The 20,802-nt window shown below is 41.1% G+C and overlaps 1 protein-coding gene across 17 annotated transcripts in view; it reads right to left on the bottom strand.

The window, feature by feature from the left end:
* Window positions 1–20,760, bottom strand: part of dlg2 (discs, large homolog 2 (Drosophila)) — a 349,871-nt gene extending 329,111 nt beyond the window's left edge. For 7 of the 17 annotated variants that reach the window (XM_052457663.1, XM_052457672.1, XM_052457668.1 and 4 more), the window contains exons 1-4: window positions 20,602–20,758; window positions 19,548–19,973; window positions 19,296–19,379; window positions 14,466–14,597 (exon numbers count right to left, since the gene is read on the bottom strand). In XM_052457663.1, the coding sequence (XP_052313623.1) occupies window positions 14,466–14,597; window positions 19,296–19,314 (151 nt within the window). In that variant the 5' untranslated portion in view covers window positions 19,315–19,379; window positions 19,548–19,973; window positions 20,602–20,758. Of the gene's footprint in view, window positions 1–14,465; window positions 14,598–19,295; window positions 19,974–20,501 lie in introns of all 17 variants that reach the window. The other 10 variants (XM_052457669.1, XM_052457675.1, XM_052457688.1 and 7 more) reach the window with 6 other exon arrangements.
* Window positions 20,761–20,802: the final 42 nt, after the last annotated feature.

Here is a 20,802-nt window from a genome sequence, read left to right as displayed (position 1 = left end):
AACTGACGACCGGAGTCAGCTTACAGGCGCCCGGCCTTGTCACAAGAGCACGTTGAGCCAAGGAAAGCCACACCGGCCAAACCCTCCCTTACCACGGACGGTGCTGGGCAAATTGTACTGCATCCTATGGGTCTCCTGGACATGGCCGGTCGTACCCCAGGCTGTAGTGGCACCTCAGCAGTGCTTTTGACCGCTGCGCCACCCAGGATCCCTCTTAACATTTTGTGTTAAGTATGACGCAAAATGCAGAGACCATCAGCTTCAGGTGTCCTTCCATTGAAATGAACTGACATCTGGTATTTTGACATCCATATTTTTACAATATTTTGTGTCACCCATTTCAATAGGCTTCAAAACATTTTATTTTGTGCCTACTAGACACAACCCAGGCTTCCATTATGTGAACAAGAAATATCAATATTACACTGCAAGAACATCTGGGATAGAGGTCGACCGATTTCAAGTTTTCATAACAATCGATAAATCAGCATTTTTGGACACCGATTATGGCCGATTACTTTGCACTCCACGAGGAGACTGCATGGCAGGCTGACCACCTGTTACGCGAGTGCAGCAAGGAGCCAATGTAAATTGCTAGCTAGCATTAAACTTACCTTACAAAAAAAAACAGTCAATCTTAACATAATCACTAGCTAACTACACATGGTTGATGATATTACTAGTTTAACTAGCTTGTCCTGCGTTGCAAATAATCAATGCGGTGCCTGTTAATTTATCATCGAATCACAGCCTACTTCGCCAAACGAGTGATGATTTAACAAGCGCATTCGCGAAAAAAGCACTGTCATTGCACGAATGTACCTAACCATGAACATCAATGCCATTCTTAAAATCAATAGACAAGTATATATTTTTAAACCTGCGTATTTAGTTATAAGAAATTAATGTTAGCAGGCAATATTAACAAGGGAAATTGTGTCACTTCTCTTGCTTTCAGCGCATGCAGAGTCAGGGTATATGCAGCAGTTTGGGCCGCCTGGCTCGTTGCGAACTGTGAAGACCATTTCTTCCTAACAAAGACCGTAATTTATTTGCCAGAATTGTACATAATTATGACATAACATTGAATGTTGTGCAATATTTAGAGTTATGGATGCCACCTGTTCGATAAAATACAGAACGGTTCCGTATTTCACTGAAATAATAAATGTTTTGTTTTCTAAATTATAGTTTCCGGATTTGACCATATTAATAACCAAAGGCTCCTATTTGTGTGTTTATTATATTATAATTAAATCTAGGATTTGATATAGCAGTCTGACTGAGCGGTGGTAGGCAGCTGCAGGCTCGTAATCATTCATTCAAACAGCACTTTCCTGCGTTTGCCAGCAGCTCTACGTAATGCTTGCTTCACAGCGCTGGTTATGACTTCAAGCCTATCAACTCCCGAGATTAGGCTGGCAATACTATAGTGCCTTTAAGAACATCCAATAGTCAAAGGTATATGAAATACAAATGGTATAGAGAGAAATAGTCCTATAATTCCTATAATAACTACAACCTAAAAGGTCTTAACTGGGAATATTGAAGATGTGTTAAAAAGGAACCACCAGCTTTCATATATTCTGAGCATGGAACTTAAAGCTTTTTTACATGGCAAATTTTGCACTTTAGTTTCTTCTCCAACATTGTGTTTTTACATTATTTAAACCAAATTGAACATGTTCATTCATTATTTATTTGAGACTAAATAGATTATGTATTATATTATGTTCAAAAAAAAAAGTGTTCATTCAGTATTGTCATTATTACAAATATATTCAAATAAATAAATACATTAAAAAAAATTGTCTGATTAAATCAGTATCGGCTTTTTTTTAATCCTCCAATAATCGTTATCGGTATTGAAAAATCATAATCGGTCGACCTCTGATCTCGATTACAGTGTATTCGTGTGTGTGTGTGTGTAGGATGGGAGTTAGAGATACAGTCAGTCCTTTGCATAACGTCTTTATTTCATGCTCTGCTGAGCCAGAGCCTTCAGAGCGGCTCTTCACCTACACAACCGCGAAACTACCGCTGATGGAGAAACACTAATGAATGGAGAGAGCGAGGGAAGTTCCGGATAAAGCAGAGCCAGAGTGAAGAGTGGGAGGAACATTACTCTTGAAGGATAACACTGAATTGATGGTAGCTTAGAGACTATTTAACGCTCCTACAGTGGGTGAACTCTGACTTTAACCTTGACGTCACCACATACAGTCACTCAGCGTCATCGGAACTGTGCCATAAACGTGTGGAAGTAGAAGCACAACTATATTCTTAACATCGACATCAGAACAACAAACCTGCCAAAAAACAGAAGTAAGATTTCCCACTCTTGGTATTTTTGTGCATTCAATTGAACAGATAGGACAGTGAAGAGCAGAAAAAGGTAGGAGAGCTGCTAGTCTGAAGGGTTGTAAATCCAAGCCATGCCTACTCTGGTGTGTGCCGTATCTAAAACAAAAGCTATACTATAAAGGGTGTCAATACTAGAAGTGGTCAGGCTGTGTTGGGGCAGGAGAAATACAACCACATTCAAATTCATAGATTGACTATCATGATATCAAAATGATTGTTGACACATTTTTTTTAAGGCTATACAGCTTTGTTTATAATTGCAAGGATTTTACAAACAATGGAGTAAAACAAGATTATATTTTGGGTTCTGGTGGGAAACGACAGATTAATTAAAGTCATTAGGAATTTAAAAGTTTACTCCACAAGAGTAAAACATACTTTTTAGAACGCTGTGTGACGCTGTTAATTAGCATTTTGTACAGCTAATTAACATTTAGTAATTATAAAGTCTGGCTGTTGTTGTGTGTACAACCTCCTGAATTACAACTGGTTCTCGTTTGGGAGGTTGACAGCAATAGCAAAAACATTAGCAATACGAAAACCTCGACACATCCTGGTTTTTGTGATTATTATAAAGTAAGAAGCAGTACACTAAGCCATGTTAGGCATTTCTAAGCAGTATCCTTCCCCAAAAACACGGAGGGAAAAAACATCTAATATGGCTTAAATGCAGGGATTGTTCTGCAATTAAAATCATTGGGCAGGCCACCTCATCATTTTTAAGGACGCCTAAGTCCAAAGTGTTTGTTTTTTTAAGACTAGAACCAGACAGTGTGTATAGAAAATATAATGGACCTATATATTTTTACAATATAATCTTTGAGAACTAACAATAACCAAAATAAAAGTTGGACAGACATGGAAAAATGAAAATTCCCAAAACAATGAATTTAGCACTATTGATTGTGTTATGTTTGAGAAAAATAACATTAGCCATGGCAAAATGTGTATAATTGCAGGAAATTATCTTTAAAAACTGAAACTCTCTCAGCTGCATGGAGAAATGTGTAGATTTGCAGGAAATTGGCTGAAATATATTTTAAATAAAAAAATGTTTTAAATTCTCTACACCACCAAGATGGGATCCTCTAAAACCCAGTCGCACCGACCGCGCCCATTGCCACGTCCCCACCACATAACTCCTTGAAATGTTACATGTAGCATCTTTAAAAAGACACAAATGGAATGGATGATAGACTTTATGGGTAGTTGGCTAGATGTCCTTTGGGTGGTGGACCATTCTTGATACACACGGAAAACTGTTGAGCGTGAAATATCCGGCAGCGCCTTCTGTCTTGCCCATTCACCCTCTGAATAGAACACATACACAATAATCCATGTCTCAATTGTCTCAAGGCTTAAAAATTCATTTTTTAAAATCCTATCTCCTCCCCTTCATCTACACTTACTGAAGTGGATTTAACAGGTGACATCAATAAGGGATCATAGCTGTCACCCTGGATTCACCTGGTCAGTCTGTCATAAAAGAGCAGGCGTTCCAAATGTTTTGTACAATCAGTGTGTGATCTGAACTTAGGAGGACAATTCGGTCTTCCTCACACAGAGGCCAGGGCCAGTCTATACACACTGCCTCTTGTGCAGAGGACAGACGCCATACGAGCATAGTTAAATAACACATTTGCTCATATCGCCAGGTACACACACACACATCAGAACTGCCTCGTTTACAAACTCTCACAATACACACACACACACACACACACACACACACACACACACACACACACACTTGAAATCAAACGTGGGGAAAAAAACAACAACCTTGCTCTATTGTTAAAATGGAGGCAATCGAGGGTGCAGTCCAGCTGAAGCACTAGGTCCTCTTCTAACTACTAACCCAACAACACTGACAGTCACACAATAACGTTAGGCAACATCTACACGTTTTGAATGAGACCTGTCATTTATTTGAACGAGGACCCTACTACCTACTTGTGTGACGGCTGTATGGAAGTATTCACATAGCACTGCTGTTTCAAAGTGTGGCTAAGAGGATATAGGGGCTAATTAGACCCTCCGATTGCCACTTCACCACAGTCAGCAATCCAGAGCACGCAAACACATTTGCAGAATTTCATAAAAATATATACAATTTAAGTGCCTAAAGCTTGGTATCCACGAGATCAAGCAATATGGCAAAAAAACAACAAAAAAGCATTCAGCTTTGGGACATATCTGCATATGGTAGAGAAGTGTGCAACCACACAAATCGAGGGAAGGTACCAGCTTAATATTGAGCATGATCACTAAAGAAACTGTTTTGAGTTTTGGCCCACCATGGTGTGGGAGAGGGCACTCAGAGATGCAACACCCACCCCCAACCATACCACAAACAGTCATGTCCATTTATGACTCACATCCATCTGCTTTATGTAAATACATATTTCCCTACGCTGAGCTTAGAAGAGAAATATTCAACATACAGTGCATTCGGAAAGTATTCTGACCCTTTAACTTTTTCCACATTTTGTTACATTACAGCCTTATTCAAAAATGTATTATATAAATATTTTTCATCTACACACAATATCCCATAATGACAAAACAAAAACAAGTTCAGAATTTTTTGTAAAAGACTTCAATCAAAAATAGAAATACCTTATTTACATAAGCATTCAGACCCTATGCTATGAGACATCCTTGAGATGTTTCTACAACTTTATTGGAGTCCACCTGTGATAAATTCAACTGATTAGACATGATTTGGAAAGGAAAACACCTGTCGATAAGGTCCCACAGTTGACAGTGGATGTCAGAGCAAAAACCAAGCCATGGATGTCGAAGGAATTGTCCGTAGAGCTCCGGGACATGATTGTGTCGAGGCACAGATCTGGGGAAGGACACCAAAAAACATCTACAGCATTAAAAGGTCCCCAAGAACACTGTGGCCTCCATCATTCTTAACTGGAAGAAGTTTGGAACCACCAAGACTCTTCCAAGAGCTGGCTGCCTGGCCAGACTGAAAAATCGGGGGAGAAGGAAGTAACCAAGAACCCGATGATCACTCTGAAGAAGCTCCAGAGTTCCTATGCAGAGATGGTTGTCTTTCTGGAAGATTCTCCCATCGCTGCAGCACTCCACCAATCAGGCCTTCATGGTAGAGTGGACAGCCGGAAGCTACTCCCCTGTAAAAAATAAATAAAAAGGCACATGACAGCCCGCTTGGAGTTTGCCAAGAGGCACCTAAAGACTCTCAGACCACGAGAAACAAGATTATCTGGTCTGATGAAACCAAGATTGAACCCTTTGGCCTGAATGCCAAGCGTCACATCTGGAGGAAACCTGGCACCATCCCTACGGTGAAGCATGGTGGTGGCAGCATCATGCTGTGGGGATGTTTTTCAGTGGCAGGGCCTGGGAGACTAGTCAGGATCAAGGGAAAGATGAACAGAGCAAAGTACAAAGAGATCCTTTATGAAAACCTGTTCCAGAGCGCTCAGGACCTCAGACTGGGGCAAATGTTCACCTTTCAACAGGCATACATCCAAAACAACGCAGGAGTAGCTTTGGGACAAGTCTCTGAATGTCAGAGCCACAGCCAGAGCCCAGACTTGAACATCTCTGGAGAGACCTGAAAATAGCTGTGCAGCAACGCTCCTCATCCAACCCGACAGAGCTTGAGAGGATCTACAGAGAAGAATGGGAGAAACTCCCCAAATACATATGTGCCAAGCATGTAGTGTCAAATCCAAGAATACTCTAGGTTGTAATCGCTGCTAAAGGTGCTTCAACAAAGTACTGAGCAAAGGGTCTGAATATTTATGTAAATATAATATTTCAGTTTTCCATTTTTTATAAATTTGCTGAAATAAAAACTGTTTTTGCTTTGTCATTATGGGGTATTGTGTGTAAATTGATGCGAAAAAAAAACGAATGTAAATCAATTTTAGAGTAGGGCTGAAACGTAACAAAATGTGGAAAAAGTCAAGGGGAATGAATACTTTACGAATTAACTGTATAGGGACTCTGTGACTGCAATTTTCTGTTTAATAAAGAGTTAGGCCAATAGGCTGTGCTTTTACAGTATAATTCAATCCAGAAGTTCAACTCTGTGTGTGTGCTCATGACCCTGAACAATAAAAAAAAAAGGTGTACTGTTTTTCATAGAGACAAATTCGATCACATCAGAGACAGCCATTCGTCATTTCTGCGGATGAGTCACGCATTCTCCAGACTCTTTAGTGGTAGGGCCATTAAGGCTGTGAAATGGTGCAGAGCATAATCCTGTGTGGTCTCTGCTGAACAGTTGTTGCACATGGACTCGAACAGACCTTTTGGCCATAAAAAAGGTCCAACCATACCAGATTACATCGGAACGGTGCAAGAGGTGACTCATCCCTTACTTCTGCAATCTAATTAGTGAGGCATAAGCTCCTAGGCTACAATTATTTGTGCGTGAGTTGTTGATTGGTCCTTTAATAAATGGTAGAAATATGAATTTAGAATTAGGCAATTTGAATGCTCATGGTATTCAGTTTGCATGGACTGATATGTGCCAATACATTAACTTGATGGGGCTCCTCTGGAAGTGCAGCTCGTTCAGACCATCTGGAAGTGGATGCTCCATTGTTGCTGTTCCCTTCATTCAGGAAGTGTGCCATCTTAGCAATGTCGGCCTAACACAGATATTACCTTTCTGCTGTTCCCACCTGTGGGCTCCAACAGAGATTCTTACATGGCAAGGACCACAGCGAGATATGAAATGCACAAGACCCTTTGGTAGTAGGATTGTAGTGTGTATCTCATCCTTATGGTGCCCTCTATTGGACCTGTGGCAGCATTATCAGCAACATCGTATATAATAACAATATGTGCAAAATATATACAACGCTGCAAGGTCACGCTCAACAGTTTCCCGTGTGTATCAAGAATGGTCCACCACCCAAAGGACATCCAGCAAACTTGACAAAACTGTGGAAAGCTTTGGAGTCAACATCCCTGTGGAACGCTTTGACAACTTGTAAAGTCCATGACTCAAGGAATTGAGGATGTTCGGAGGGCATAAAAAGGAGTTCCTAATGTTTTGTACACTCAGTATACATATATTATATATAATCTGCATTTTTAAATCCAACTAACGTTATTTACATATTGTTTCAGTACATGTTGTTCATGGTTTACAAAAGGGTATGGATTCACAAGGCAATTGACATTTGCTACCTTTCCATATTCCACTGTTTTCTATTGTTAGTTTCTACAGATCCTGGGGCACTACCGATTTAGCTGCTGCCCCGAGTAACAATTGTCCTTTTCTGTTTGCCATACTTTAACAGATAAAAATGTCCACCAAAAATGGCTCTTACATCCTCTTGAAGGCATGGTTGCACAATGGTCAAATAACATACAGGCTACTAGAATTAAATAGTATACCCAATCCATAGGGAAATTGAGGAAACAACCTGATAGTTACCACCATCATGGGGGTTACACGCACCAACACCGAGCTGTAATGCTCTTGGTATCCTCTTTAACATGTAATAGATTTCAGTGCGTGTCACGCAGACGACAGAAAAGGAGAGGACATTGCAAAATGTCATGTTTTCTGTCAAACCATAAATAAAACAGTGCTCCACGGTCTCAAGATAAAGTAGTGGGAAATGAACTGCTGCAAGTCTAACATGCCACAAGATGGCAGTATCCCTTCCTAATTTACTTAACCCCTTTTATTATCCATCAAGTTTGTAGTCTATAATAATGATCATTACACATCATTAGCATGTTTGCCTAGCTTATGTGTAGCATTGCTCCTATTCCCATCAAGAAACAGGTGATAAACACGCACCCACCCACACATCCAATCAAGACCCCGGCAACTCTGACTCTGAGGGAGATGTGTCATCCCCCCCCTCCCATCCTACCAGTCAGGACAGTCGTCCTGTAAGAGAAGATATTCAATTCAAGTTCAGCTTTGGGGTAGGGGGCCCCGGGTGCTACCAGAAAGAGGCTCTCCATGAGACAGGAGAGCAGTGAGATACCTTCCCTATTAAGGGAGGCTGGCATACAGCTTGTTTTCATCTGAATAACAAATAGAGCCCATTAAAAACTTCTATGGAGCAAATTGGCAGACTGTGGTCTGCTTTTGCGATTAGGCCACTGGAGCTAGTCTGTGTATTCCACTGATTCAGATGAATAGATGTGATAACACTAACTTAGATAATACATGTGCAGGCAAGATGGTTTTTAAAAGTCAGACAAGCCTTGTGGTAGATGGATCTAAAGGGGGCAAAGGGCACATCTAATGGAATAATCATGCTAGGTGAAGTGAAGCTACTGAATGTGAAACATGATTGCTCTGCAGTGTTTGACATTCACAACAATGGACCTTATTCACACCAGTCTTGCCCTTTTTAAAACAACAAGTTATTATATGTGTAAAACCACCAAAATGTGAACTCTGGGAAGGCATTGAGCTTCAGGGACAAACTTAAAAATCAGCAGGAACATGGCCTTCCAAGACTGGCATGTGTAACAAGTGAATCTTTCCTTGCCCTCCATCTCTGTAGATGCGTAGCTGAGTGAGAGGCCTCCAACCTTACTCCTTTGCCTGGTCCTGAGATAAATTGGTCATGTTGAACAAGTGAAACCATCCGCAGTTTCACTCTGCTGTGATGGGTTTCAGCAGGTTGCACATGCCCTGACCAGATTAGACAGCACCTAGGCTAATGCTTCATAAGATGATTACATCTATTTCAGGAGGCATTAGTTCCATAGCAGAGTTGGCAGAGAAATGGTGAATGATCAACAATTTACAAAGAGCAATAGATCTCATCCAGGGCGGCAGTGGTTAGCCTGGTGGTTAGAGCATTGGACTAGCAGCCGAAAGGTTGCAAGGGAAATTGAGTACAGGTACAAATCTGTCGTTCTGCCCCTGAACAGGCAGTTAACCCACTGTTCCTAGGCTGCACTGTGCCTAGTTAAATAATAAATAAAATAAAAATCCCCCAAACACACACTACATAACAAAAGGTATATGGACACCTGATCGTCAAACATCTCATTCCAAAATCATGGGCATTGATACAGAGCTGGTCCACTCTTTACTGCTATAACGATCTCCACTCTCATGGGAAGGCTTTCCACTACGTTGGAACATTGCTGTGGGGACTTGATCCATTCAGCCACAACAGGGGCGGTGTAAACGGTAAAGGGCCTTCCCCAAACTGTTGCAACAATGTTGGAAGCACAGAATTGTCTAGAATGTCATTCATTGTATGCTGTAACATTAGCCCGAACCATATAAAACAGCCTCAGACCATTACTTCTCCTGACACCAAACTTTACAGTTGGCACTAGGCATTGGGGCAGGTAGCACTCTACTGGCATCTGCCAAACCCAGATTTGTCCGTCGGACTGCCAGAAGGTGAAGTGTGATTCATTACACCAGAGAACGAGATTCCACTCTTTGCTGTGTTATTATTATCTCTTGTTATTTTCTTACAACTGCATTGTTAGTTAAGGATTTCTAAGTAAGCATTTCACTGTGAGGTCTACACGAGTTGTATTCGGCGCATGTGACAAATACAATTAGATTTAGATTTGATTCCACTGCTCCAGAGTCCAATGGCGCCAGCTTTAAACCACTCCAGCCAACGATTTCCTGGTAATGTGGGAGAAAAAAAAACAACAACACTTGCAGTACCAATCATTAAATGCAAGTTGACTCATTTGTAAGACCAACAACACACACAAAATTCAAATGGCAACGATTATAACCCTGTAGATAGTGGGTCATCCTTTTGGTAACTGCAAGTCTATGCTACAAATAGGTCAAGTGAGGGATGAATCATACATCAACAGCCACTCGCACCTTCTGACCAAACTACATTTCAAAACTATGGCCTATATGGTTCTGTTGTTATTCTGTAGCTCAGCACATGAGAAACACTACAGTTAGAGTGCCCACACATACTTAATTGTATTCCAATGATTATCCATGAATCAGTATTGCACAATAATCTTGACGCGTGGAAGAGGATCAGCGCAAGATATGGGTGTGCTCCTATATAGCCGAACATCTGTTGCGGGGGGGGCATTACGCAGCAGTCGAAGAGCACGTCGTAAAAGATTACATATAATCCCCCAATATTTTGTTTAAAGGCTCCTAGCAAAGCTTGGCAATGTGGAAGCTTCACCATGCATTAAGAGTATTACAACTTCCCCCAGCACATTTCAGTATGAGGGCGTCCAATCCCCTTTAGATTTCATATTCCAAAAAAGAAGGCCACAAAATCATAACAATATCCTCCCACTCGGCAGTTGGCCAACCTTTAAAAGCGTTGTATAAATACGGAGATAGTTAAGCAAATAGGCCTTGTTAATTACATTTCAAACTACTAGACCAGGGCTGTGGTAGACAAATGTTAAATGTTTCTGACAGTGGCAGATACATTAATGTAGTTAATGACCATCATAAAAATTGTATTAGAACAAGGTCAAAAGAACAGGGTGACAAACCCTATTAGCAATGGACTCTTCATCATAATCGGTTACATCATCAACTTCCTAGACCCCAGGAAGAGTTTCAACTGCCTTGGAAGCAGCTAATAGGGATCCTAATAAAATAAATTGTTTTACCATTTTGGTAATTTAACCAGAGCGACTTACATGGGCAATTAGGGTTGCTCAAGGGCACATCGACAGAACGTTCACCTCGTCAGCTTGGGGACTCGAACCAGCAACCTTTTAGTTAGTGGACCAACGCTCTTAACCACTAGGCTACCCGCATGAATACCTATTACCAACGGCTCGAAATGAAAGGCCTTGAAATGAAGCATTTCATATTGGAGTTACCAGTCCCACAAAAACTCAATCTTGATCTGACAACCACAGGAGCCATTGTCATCTTATTAAAGGGATATGAATACAGTTGTGGGCAAAAATTTTGAGAATGACACAAATATACATTTCCAAAGTTTGCTTCTTCAGTGTCTTTAGATATTTTAGTCAGGTGTTACTATGGAATACTGAATAATAATTACGAGCATTTCATAAGTGTCAAAGGCTTTTATTGACAATTACATGAAGTTGATGCAAAGAGTCAATATTTGCAGTGTTGACCCTTCTTTTTCAAGACCTCTGCAATCCGCCCTGGCATGCTGTCAATTAACTTCTGGGCCACATCCTGGCTGATGGCAGCCTATTCTTGTATAATCAATGCTTGGAGATATTCAGAATTTGTGGGTTGTTTGTTGGTCCACCCGTCTCTTGAGGATTGACCACAAATTCTCAATTGGATTAAGGTCTGGGGAGTTTCCTGGCCATGGACCAAAAATATCTATGTTTTGTTCTCCGAGCCACTTAGTTATCACTTTTGCCTTATGGTAAAGTGCTAGCTCATGCTGCAAAAGGCATTGTTCGTCACCAAACTGTTCCTGGATGGTTGGGAGAAGTTGCTCTCGGAAGATGTGTTGGTACCATTCTTTATTCATGGCTGTGTTCTTAGGCAAAATTGTGAGTGAGCCCACTCCCTTGGCTGAGAAGCAACCACACACATGAATGGTCTCAGGATGCTTTACTGTTGGCATGATACAGGACTGATGGTAGCGCTCAACTTGTCTTCCGGATGCCCCAAACAATCGGAAAGGGGATTCATCAGAGAAAATGACTTTACCCTAGTCCTCAGCAGTCCAATCCCTGTACCTTTTGCAGAATATCAGTCTGTCCCTGACATTTTTCTTGGAGAGAAGTGGCTTCTTCGCTGCCCTTGACACCAGGCCATCCTTCAAAAGTCTTCGCCTCACTGTGCGTGCAGATGCACTCACACCTACCTGCTGCCATTCCTGAGCAAGCTCTGTACTGGTGGTGCCCCGATCCCGCAGCTGAATCAACTTTAGGAGACGTTCCTGGCGCTTGCTAGACTTTCTTTGGCGCCCTGAAGCCTTCACAAAAATTGAACCAGTTCTTGATGATCCAATAAATGGTTGATTTAGGTGCAATCTTACTGGCAGCAATATCCTTGCCTGTGAAGCCCTTTTTGTGCAAAGCAATGATAACGGCACGTGTTTCCTTGCAGGCAACCATGATTGACAGAGGAAGAACAATGATTCCAAGCACCACCCTCCTTTTGAAGCTTCCAGCCTGTTATTCAAACTCAATCAGCACGACAGAGTGATCTCCAGCCTTGTCCTCGTCAACACTCACACCTGTGTTAACGAGAGAACCACTGACATGTCAGCTGGTCCTTTTGTGGCAGGGCTGAAATGCAGTGGAAATGTTTTTTTGGGGGGGATTCAGTTCATTTGCATGGCAAAGAGGGACTTTGCAATTAATTGCAATGCATCTGATCACTCTTCATAACATTCTGGAGTATATGCAAATTGCCATCATACAAACTGAGGCAGCAGACTTTGTGAAAATTAAGATTTGTGTCATTCTCAAAACTTCTGGCCATGACCGTACACCAATCTAGCTCCACTTAGTTACATTTTCTACTGATCACAACAAAAGTCAAAAACATCTGCATCGTCTTTCGAAACAGATACTTTTATTAGACAGTGTGATTTTTATTTTGACATCTTATTCTGGTTCATGGAACTGAAGGAAGAGAGCGGGTTGTTCGGTTCGGAGTGATTTGAGGAACCCCTTTTTTTACTGGGTTCCCCTAATAAGTTGTGTAGCAGTCCGATATTAAAACTTTTGAGTCTACAAATGAAGTTGCAGTGTCTATGGATCATTCTTATCAATTGTCCTTAGGCTACATGTTAGTGGAAGTGAGATTCGAACCCACGCCTGCAGGCAGTATGTAAGGCCGACTATGAGAAGAAAATAATAAAAAGGGAGCAGCAGAGAGTGTGGCACCTTACTCTAAACCCCAATCAGCACTTACTCTAAACCCCAATCAGCACTTACTCTTCCTCCTAAAACCATAAAATAAATCCCAGTACGGTCTCCAAATAAATGTATCACATTGCCATAAACGTTTACTGCAACAGCTCATGTCAGTGCAATGACTCTGGGGATCAATAAACATTGTCAGGTTTGTCAAATCTACATGAAACAAATTAGTTTATTATTCGTTTTACCAGTGACTGCTTAATCCTCAAGTTTCAAGCTTCTAAAGGAAACATGGCCAAAAGGCATTGAGAGTGCAATATTCATGTTCGACATATAATATCTCTACTTAGGTTTAGAGATCAATCTATTTAAATGCATGTTAAATGTAATTGATATTTCCGCTCTCCTTATCATTGTTGCCCTTTTTGGATAGAGATTCCAGGTGGTCAAGTACAACAGGGTCTGATCGGTGTGTAAAAAGGCATGCCCAGCCTTTGAATGCCAACTCACAGGGAAATATGTATGATGAACTCCTCTCGTGTTACTACGTTAAAGGTGCACTTACATTGCTCGGAATTTCATGTCACATATAATAATACAGAGATTGTAGCGTGCCAACATTCATTTCATCTCGGCTTTGCCACTGCTAACTGAGAAGGCTTTGGGAACAATAATGCGTGGCCCGAGCAATACATTTTACAATACATTTTACAATACATTTTCAAACTCAACCTGAGAGGTCAGATTGTAGGTTTTATCATTTGGAAAATGACCATGTCATGAACCTTTGAATGATGAATGAGAATCATGCATTATACCCATCTCCAATAATGCATTGACGAGATACTTGCATGCCCCTCAAATCATTGAAAGGTATCCGGGGTAATGATCAAAGATGCAAAAAGTCCCACATCATTATGCTTCGTTTGAATCCTTACGAAGTGTGTGAGGAGCACCTTAAAAATACCACAGGCACTGAGAAGCATCGACTGCAATATCAGCAGAATTCAAAATAACTATATTTCAGGAAAAAACAAAGGCATAGCTAAATGCAGGATGAGCAAAAAGAATCCCAAAAACTACTGACTAAATTATAAAAGGTATTACTTCACTGTGTCTATCAAAATCCATACTGTATGTATGAAATAGAATAAGGGTGAACATGGCTAGACAGTTGAGGGGAAAATGTATTTTTGTTATGCTATAACATTCATGACATGCCTCTGATTTATAATGACAGGTGAAGCATTTGACATATTGGAGTCAATTAAAAGAATGGATGGATTCCAATATCCAGCTTGACTTACCAAGCAGTGCTTGGAACAGGCTGCTTTTGAGGACCCCCATCACTCTCTGAATGGCAGTTTTGAGCTGTTGTTCCTCTGGCTTCCTCAGTTTAGCACAGTAGTCTTCCAAAAGGCCTAGGGCCCTAGCTGTGTCTGCAGGAGGGTACGGATTGGAGACCAGTTAGAATGTTATTCAAAAGAGAAAAAGTCATTTTAGTTTATAGTTAAACATACAGTCGAGTGATGAAATGGCAAACATCAGACAAGCACCGCCAGGACTAATTTACAAAGCCAATTTGTTTGAATAAGGTTTACAGTAGCTTGAGCTTCTGCCCAGATTTTTGTCCCCATTTGTGAAAACAATTCTAAAAAATATGTAATCTTAAGCATGTAATGACAACTGCATGTGCAAAAGACAATATGGTCACTTGTATGGTTTATAATTAGCAACCATTTTCACTACTAATATGAGAAGCAGTTTTGTAACTGCACAGAAATGTGGAGCATGGATAGTGTCCCCGCTTGGCACGGGTGTCAGGGGGCGAGATACCACTCAGTCACACAGAGACATCATCCTTGGGCTCAGACCCTGTCACCAAGGGAGACCCCAGTACACTAAACTTTGACTTGTTTCAAAGAAACTCATGAGAACAGACTGTAAAATAGTCTTTACTTAATGCTATTGACTTATAATTCCTGCTAACTTGATGTGGCCGTCTGCTGTCTAGTTCAAGTTAAGGAGTAAAAGTAAGTCCGGAAGGTTGAATGATCTTGCATGCCTTTCTGTTTATTATTTTATGTTAACCCCCGTTCTCGCCCCAAGCACAAACCAACCAAGCGGCACTGCTTCTTGACGCAAATGCCCACTTAACCCGGAAGCCAGCCGCACCAATGTGTAGGAGGAAACACTGTGCACCTGGTGACCGTGTCAGAGTACACTGCACCCGGCCCGCCACAGGAGTCGCTAGTTCGCGATGGGACAAGGACATCCCTGCCGGCCAAACCCTCCCCTAACCCTGACAACCCTCTGCCAATTATGCACCGCCCCATTGGTCTCCCGGTTACGGCCGGCTGCGACAAGAGCCTGGACTCGAACCCAGAATCTCTCGTGGCACAGCTAACACTGCGATGCAGTGCCTTAGACTACCACGCCAATTCGGGAGGCCTCTTCCATTACTTTCATTGTACAGTACAGTTGAACAACTCGGACAGCATTTATTTTTTATTGCTGCACAATTACAGACCAGTGGATGAGACGATCTGAGGTCACGCCAGGACAAGCCTCATTACACCTTTATTTACATGGAGTTGCTTTGTGGACTGAACTTACACTACAATCACCATGTACAGAAATGATATAAAAATCCTTTACTGAATATGATCACACAATTCCCATAAACACTAGACATAGTTGGGATGGAAGATATCTCCAGTATCCACAATATACATAATTCATAAGGCTATTCCCTGCAATATTCAATTAAAATAATGTCATCACTTAAATGAATAAGGCTTCATCAATTCTTACAAATAAGTATAAATGCTGTATAACTTATACATGATTTAGAAATAAGGAATTATTCGGGAAGTATTCAGACCTCTTGACTTTTTCCCCAAATTGTTACCTTACAGCCTAATTCATTTTTTATTTTTATTTTTATCCTCATCAATCTACACACAATACACCATAATGACAAAGCAAAAACAGGTTAAGAAATGTTTCCACATTTATTTAAAAAATACCTTATTTACGTAAGTATTCAGACCCTTTGCTATGATACAATTGAGTTCAGGTGCATCCTGTTTTCATTGATCATCTTTGAGATGTTTCTACAACTTGATTGGAGTCCACCTGTGGCAAACTCAACTGATGGGACAGGATTTGGAAAGGCACGCACCTGTCCCACAGCTGACAGAGCACGTTACAGCAAAAATCAAGCCATGAATGAATTGTCCGTAGAGCTCCAGGACAGGCTGGGTCAAAGCACATATCTGGGGAAGGGTACCAATTTTTTAAAATTTTAATCCATTTATATAGGTATTCAGACCTTTTACTCAGTATTTTGTTGAAGCACTTTTGGCAGCGATTACAGGAATCTTCTTGGGTATGATGCCACAAGCTTGGCACACGTGTATTTGGGGAGTTTCTTCCATTCTTCTCTGCAGATCCGCTCAAGCTCTGTCAGATTGGATGGGGAGCGTCAATGCACAGCTATTTTTACGTCTCCCCAGAGATGTTCGATTGGGTTCAAGTCCGGGCTCTGGCTGGGCCACTCAAGGACATTCAGAGACTTGCGCTCTGGAGCAGGTTTTTGTCAAGGATCTCGCTGTACTTTGTGCCGTTCATCTTTCCTGACTAGTCTCCCAGGCCCTACCACTGAAAAACATCCCCACAGTATGATGCTGCCACCACCATGCTTCACCGTAGGGATGGTGCCAGGTTTCCTCCAGACGTGATGCTTGGCATTCAAGCCAAAGAGTTCAATCTTGTTTTCATCAGACCAGAGCATATTGTTTCTCATGGTCAGAGTCCTTTCTGTGCCTTTTTGACAAACTCCAAGCAGGCTGTCATGTGCCTTTTAATGAGGAGTGACTTCCGTCTGGCCATTCTACCATAAAGGCCTGATTGGTGGATTGCTGTGGAGATGGTTGTGCTTCTGGAAGGTTCTCCGATCTCCAGAGGAACTCTGGAGCTCTGTCAGAGTGACCGTCTGGTTCTTGGTCACCTTACTGACCAAGGCCCTCCACCTCAGATGTTTCAGTCTGGCCGGGCGGACAGCTCTTGGAAGAGTCTTGGTGGATCCAAACTTATTCCATTTAAGAATGATGGAGGCCACTGTGTCCTTGGGGACCTTCAATGCTGCAGAAATATTTTGGTATGCTATAACATAAGATTTGTGCATCGACACAATCCTATCTCTGAGCTCTATGGACAATTCCTTCGACCTCATGGCTTGGTTTTTGCTCTGACATGCACTGTCAACTGTGGGCTCTTGTATATACAAGTGTGTGTGTGCGCCTTTCCAAATCATGTCCAATCAATTGAATTTACCACAGGTGGACTCCAATGAAGTTGTAGAATCATCAAGTATGATCAATGGAAACAGGATGCACCGGAGCTCAATTTCAAGTCTCATAGCAAAAGGTCTTATGTAAATAAGGGTATGTAATACTTATGTAAATAAGTTATCGGTTTATTTTTAACACATATGCAACACATTTCTAAACCTGTTGTCGCTTTATCATTATGGGGTATTGAGTGTAGATTGATGAGGGAAATAAATGTAATCAATTTTAGAATAAGGCTGTATTGTAACATAACGCGGAAAAAGTGGTCTGAATACTTTCCGAATGCACTGCATTAGGCCTAGTACTTAAAATATTTATTAACGCTTATTCCTGAAAGCAATAAAAAATAGTTTGTTACCCAATATTCCGATCTATAATAAACTACAGGTAACTGCCAAAATAAAGGAAATGCTTGAGTAAATGAGATAAATATTTTGAAAGCAGGTGCTTCCACACAGGTCTGGGTCCTGAGTTAGTTGAGCAATTAACATCATGCTTAGGGTCATGATTAAAACACCCAGTTGCCCATTATTTTGGCTACCATGGTTAGAAGAGATCTCAGTGATTTTGAAAGATGGGTTTTCAAAGAAGCATAGAGGGTTAAATGGGGTGTGTGTCACCAGATCTCCACCCAACTGAACACTTATGGGAGATTCCGGAGCAGCACTTAAGACACTTTTTTTCCACCATCAACAAAACACCAAATTACAGGTTTCTCATAGAAGAATGGTGTTGCTTCCCTCCAATATATTTCCAGACAATTGTATCATCTTTGCCACTCCAATATATTTCCAGACAATTGTATCATCTTTGCCACTCCAATAGATTTCCAGACAATTGTATAATCTTTGCCACTCCAATAGAGTTCCAGACAATTGTATCATCTTTGCCACTCCAATAGATTTCCAGACAATTGTATCATCTTTGCCACTCCAATAGAGTTCCAGACAATTGTATCATCTTTGCCACTCCAATAGATTTCCAGACAATTGTATCATCATCAATAGAGTTCCAGACCACAATTCCAATAGATTTCCAGACAATTGTATCATCTTTGCCACTCCAATAGAGTTCCAGACAATTGTATCATCTTTGCCACTCCAATAGAGTTCCAGACAATTGTATCATCTTTGCCACTCCAATAGATTTCCAGACAATTGTATCATCTTTGCCACTCCAATAGAGTTCCAGACAATTGTATAATCTTTGCCACTCCAATAGAGTTCCAGACAATTGTATAATCTTTGCCACTCCAATATATTTCCAGACAATTGTATCATCTTTGCCACTCCAATAGAGTTCCAGACAATTGTATAATCTTTGCCACTCCAATAGAGTTCCAGACAATTGTATAATCTTTGCCACTCCAATATATTTCCAGACAATTGTATAATCTTTGCCACTCCAATAGAGTTCGAGACAATTGTATAATCTTTGCCACTCCAATAGAGTTCCAGACAATTGTATAATCTTTGCCAAGGAGCATTTAAGCTGTTCTGGTGACTCAACTCCCTATTAAGACACTTTGTTGGTATTTCCTTTTGTACATTATTAATGACTTCTGTTTCATAGGCCACATTAGGCTTACATTACAAGTCATGGGTAATTTTTATTTAATTTGCCATTAGCTTACCTACAGGAACATAACCTAGAAAGGCTAAAGGCAAGCCTACACTCCGACATGGGTCTAAAAGTGCTGAATGACAAAGAGCCACTGATGTTTTTTCACTTGTGGCTGCTTAGTGGCGAGACACCTGTTGTGCCAACGACGTTTCTGCTCACCTTTTTTTCTTACAGGCATAGTTGAATCCTGGATCCGTATTGGTGATTTACTCCATTAAAAAATGTTTCCGGCAGTTGTAACCGCTAGGTAGGAAACCACATCATTAGCGAATTAGTTTTGCTATAATGTGTGTGCCCTTAGGTTCAGTTTTGAAATCTATAGGCTTTTGCTCCAACAGAATCAGTAGGCTAGTCTAAAATAATAGACTATAGCATAGGGCAAAACAGGCCACAAACAAAAACTATACTTGCCATGTAGTTCGGCATGCTTGTTCAATTAATCGTCAGCAAATATGTAGCCTAACCAATGCTTCGCCGGGATGCAATTCAGCCCGAAAGTGTTCAAGTAAATAAATAAAATTCCAAATCCTCCTATTGTCGGTTATCCTGTGAAAAGTGTCTTGTCTGTAGTGTGTGGGCTATGGTTCCGATGAAGGCTTGCTGCTGTGCAGACAGGTGCAACGGCTGTAGCGGAGGCGTTCCGATGTTCACATACAGACAGTCATCAGGGGATAATGTCACGGACATGAACAACAGCCTAGGCTAAGTGGTCGGTCGGTATATTCTCTCAATTGACAAACTTTTCTTGAGCCCGGCTCAGCGAGATTTTCCGCGTTTCTATCACTGTCCGTGCAGTTTGATGCTGGCATTGAGTCAATGGCGCTCCCATGTGATGACCTGGAGATTAAAAAAAATAAAAATCAATGTCAGTCCAAAGAAATGTTAAAGGTGGGGTAACGCTAATCGGCAGAGTGAAATATGCAACCATTGCTATTTTAGCGCGTGAAAAAACCCGCTAAATAATTAAATGAGTAGGGGTAGCCGCCTATTTATAGCCTAACACTAACATCACATCAAGTTTAATTAAGCTACCTTGCAGAAATTACCCAGCCTAATCTTTTTTTCTATGAATTTGGGGTGGCCCAATTAGTCAAACGAACCAGGTGTGCAGATATATATGGCAATCAAAATACACAACATTAGCTGGCCAAAATGTATTGCAAGTCATACCACCACGAATACAATTGATGGGCTCCATCCAATATCTGTTAGCTAAGGTTATGTAGCTGGTGTGATTCTCCGTCATCTTTCTTTGATTTAGGACATGACATCCTTTATAGCCCAAGTCTATTCAACCATTCACAAACTGAAATGAACCAATGCTCGCAAACACATGCATCGTTGTTGCTCAATCAGCTAGGCTACCTAAAAACGAAAGCCTGGACAGTGGAATTGGAAGTTGGCAAAGCGTTTGGTTAACGATAATCTTTCCTGATGTCAGTGCGCTCGCGCCTGTAGGAAATACCTGCCTGGCTGATCTTGCTGTAAAAGGAATGTCTCTGCAATAACCCGTCTATTTTACACATTTCATATATTATTTGCGAAATATCTGGAACTTCCTCGTCCTCTTATTTGCTGTGTCACATCACCACGTTTTTATTTACAAATCTACAGCCACGGAGTGGAAAGCAGTATCAGTTTTAGCTAAGCAACCGTGGGGTTTGTT

The sequence above is a fragment of the Oncorhynchus keta genome, chromosome 12, assembly GCF_023373465.1.
Source record: "Oncorhynchus keta strain PuntledgeMale-10-30-2019 chromosome 12, Oket_V2, whole genome shotgun sequence".
NCBI lineage: Eukaryota > Metazoa > Chordata > Actinopteri > Salmoniformes > Salmonidae > Oncorhynchus > Oncorhynchus keta.
This window is presented reverse-complemented; position numbering and strand designations above follow the sequence as displayed.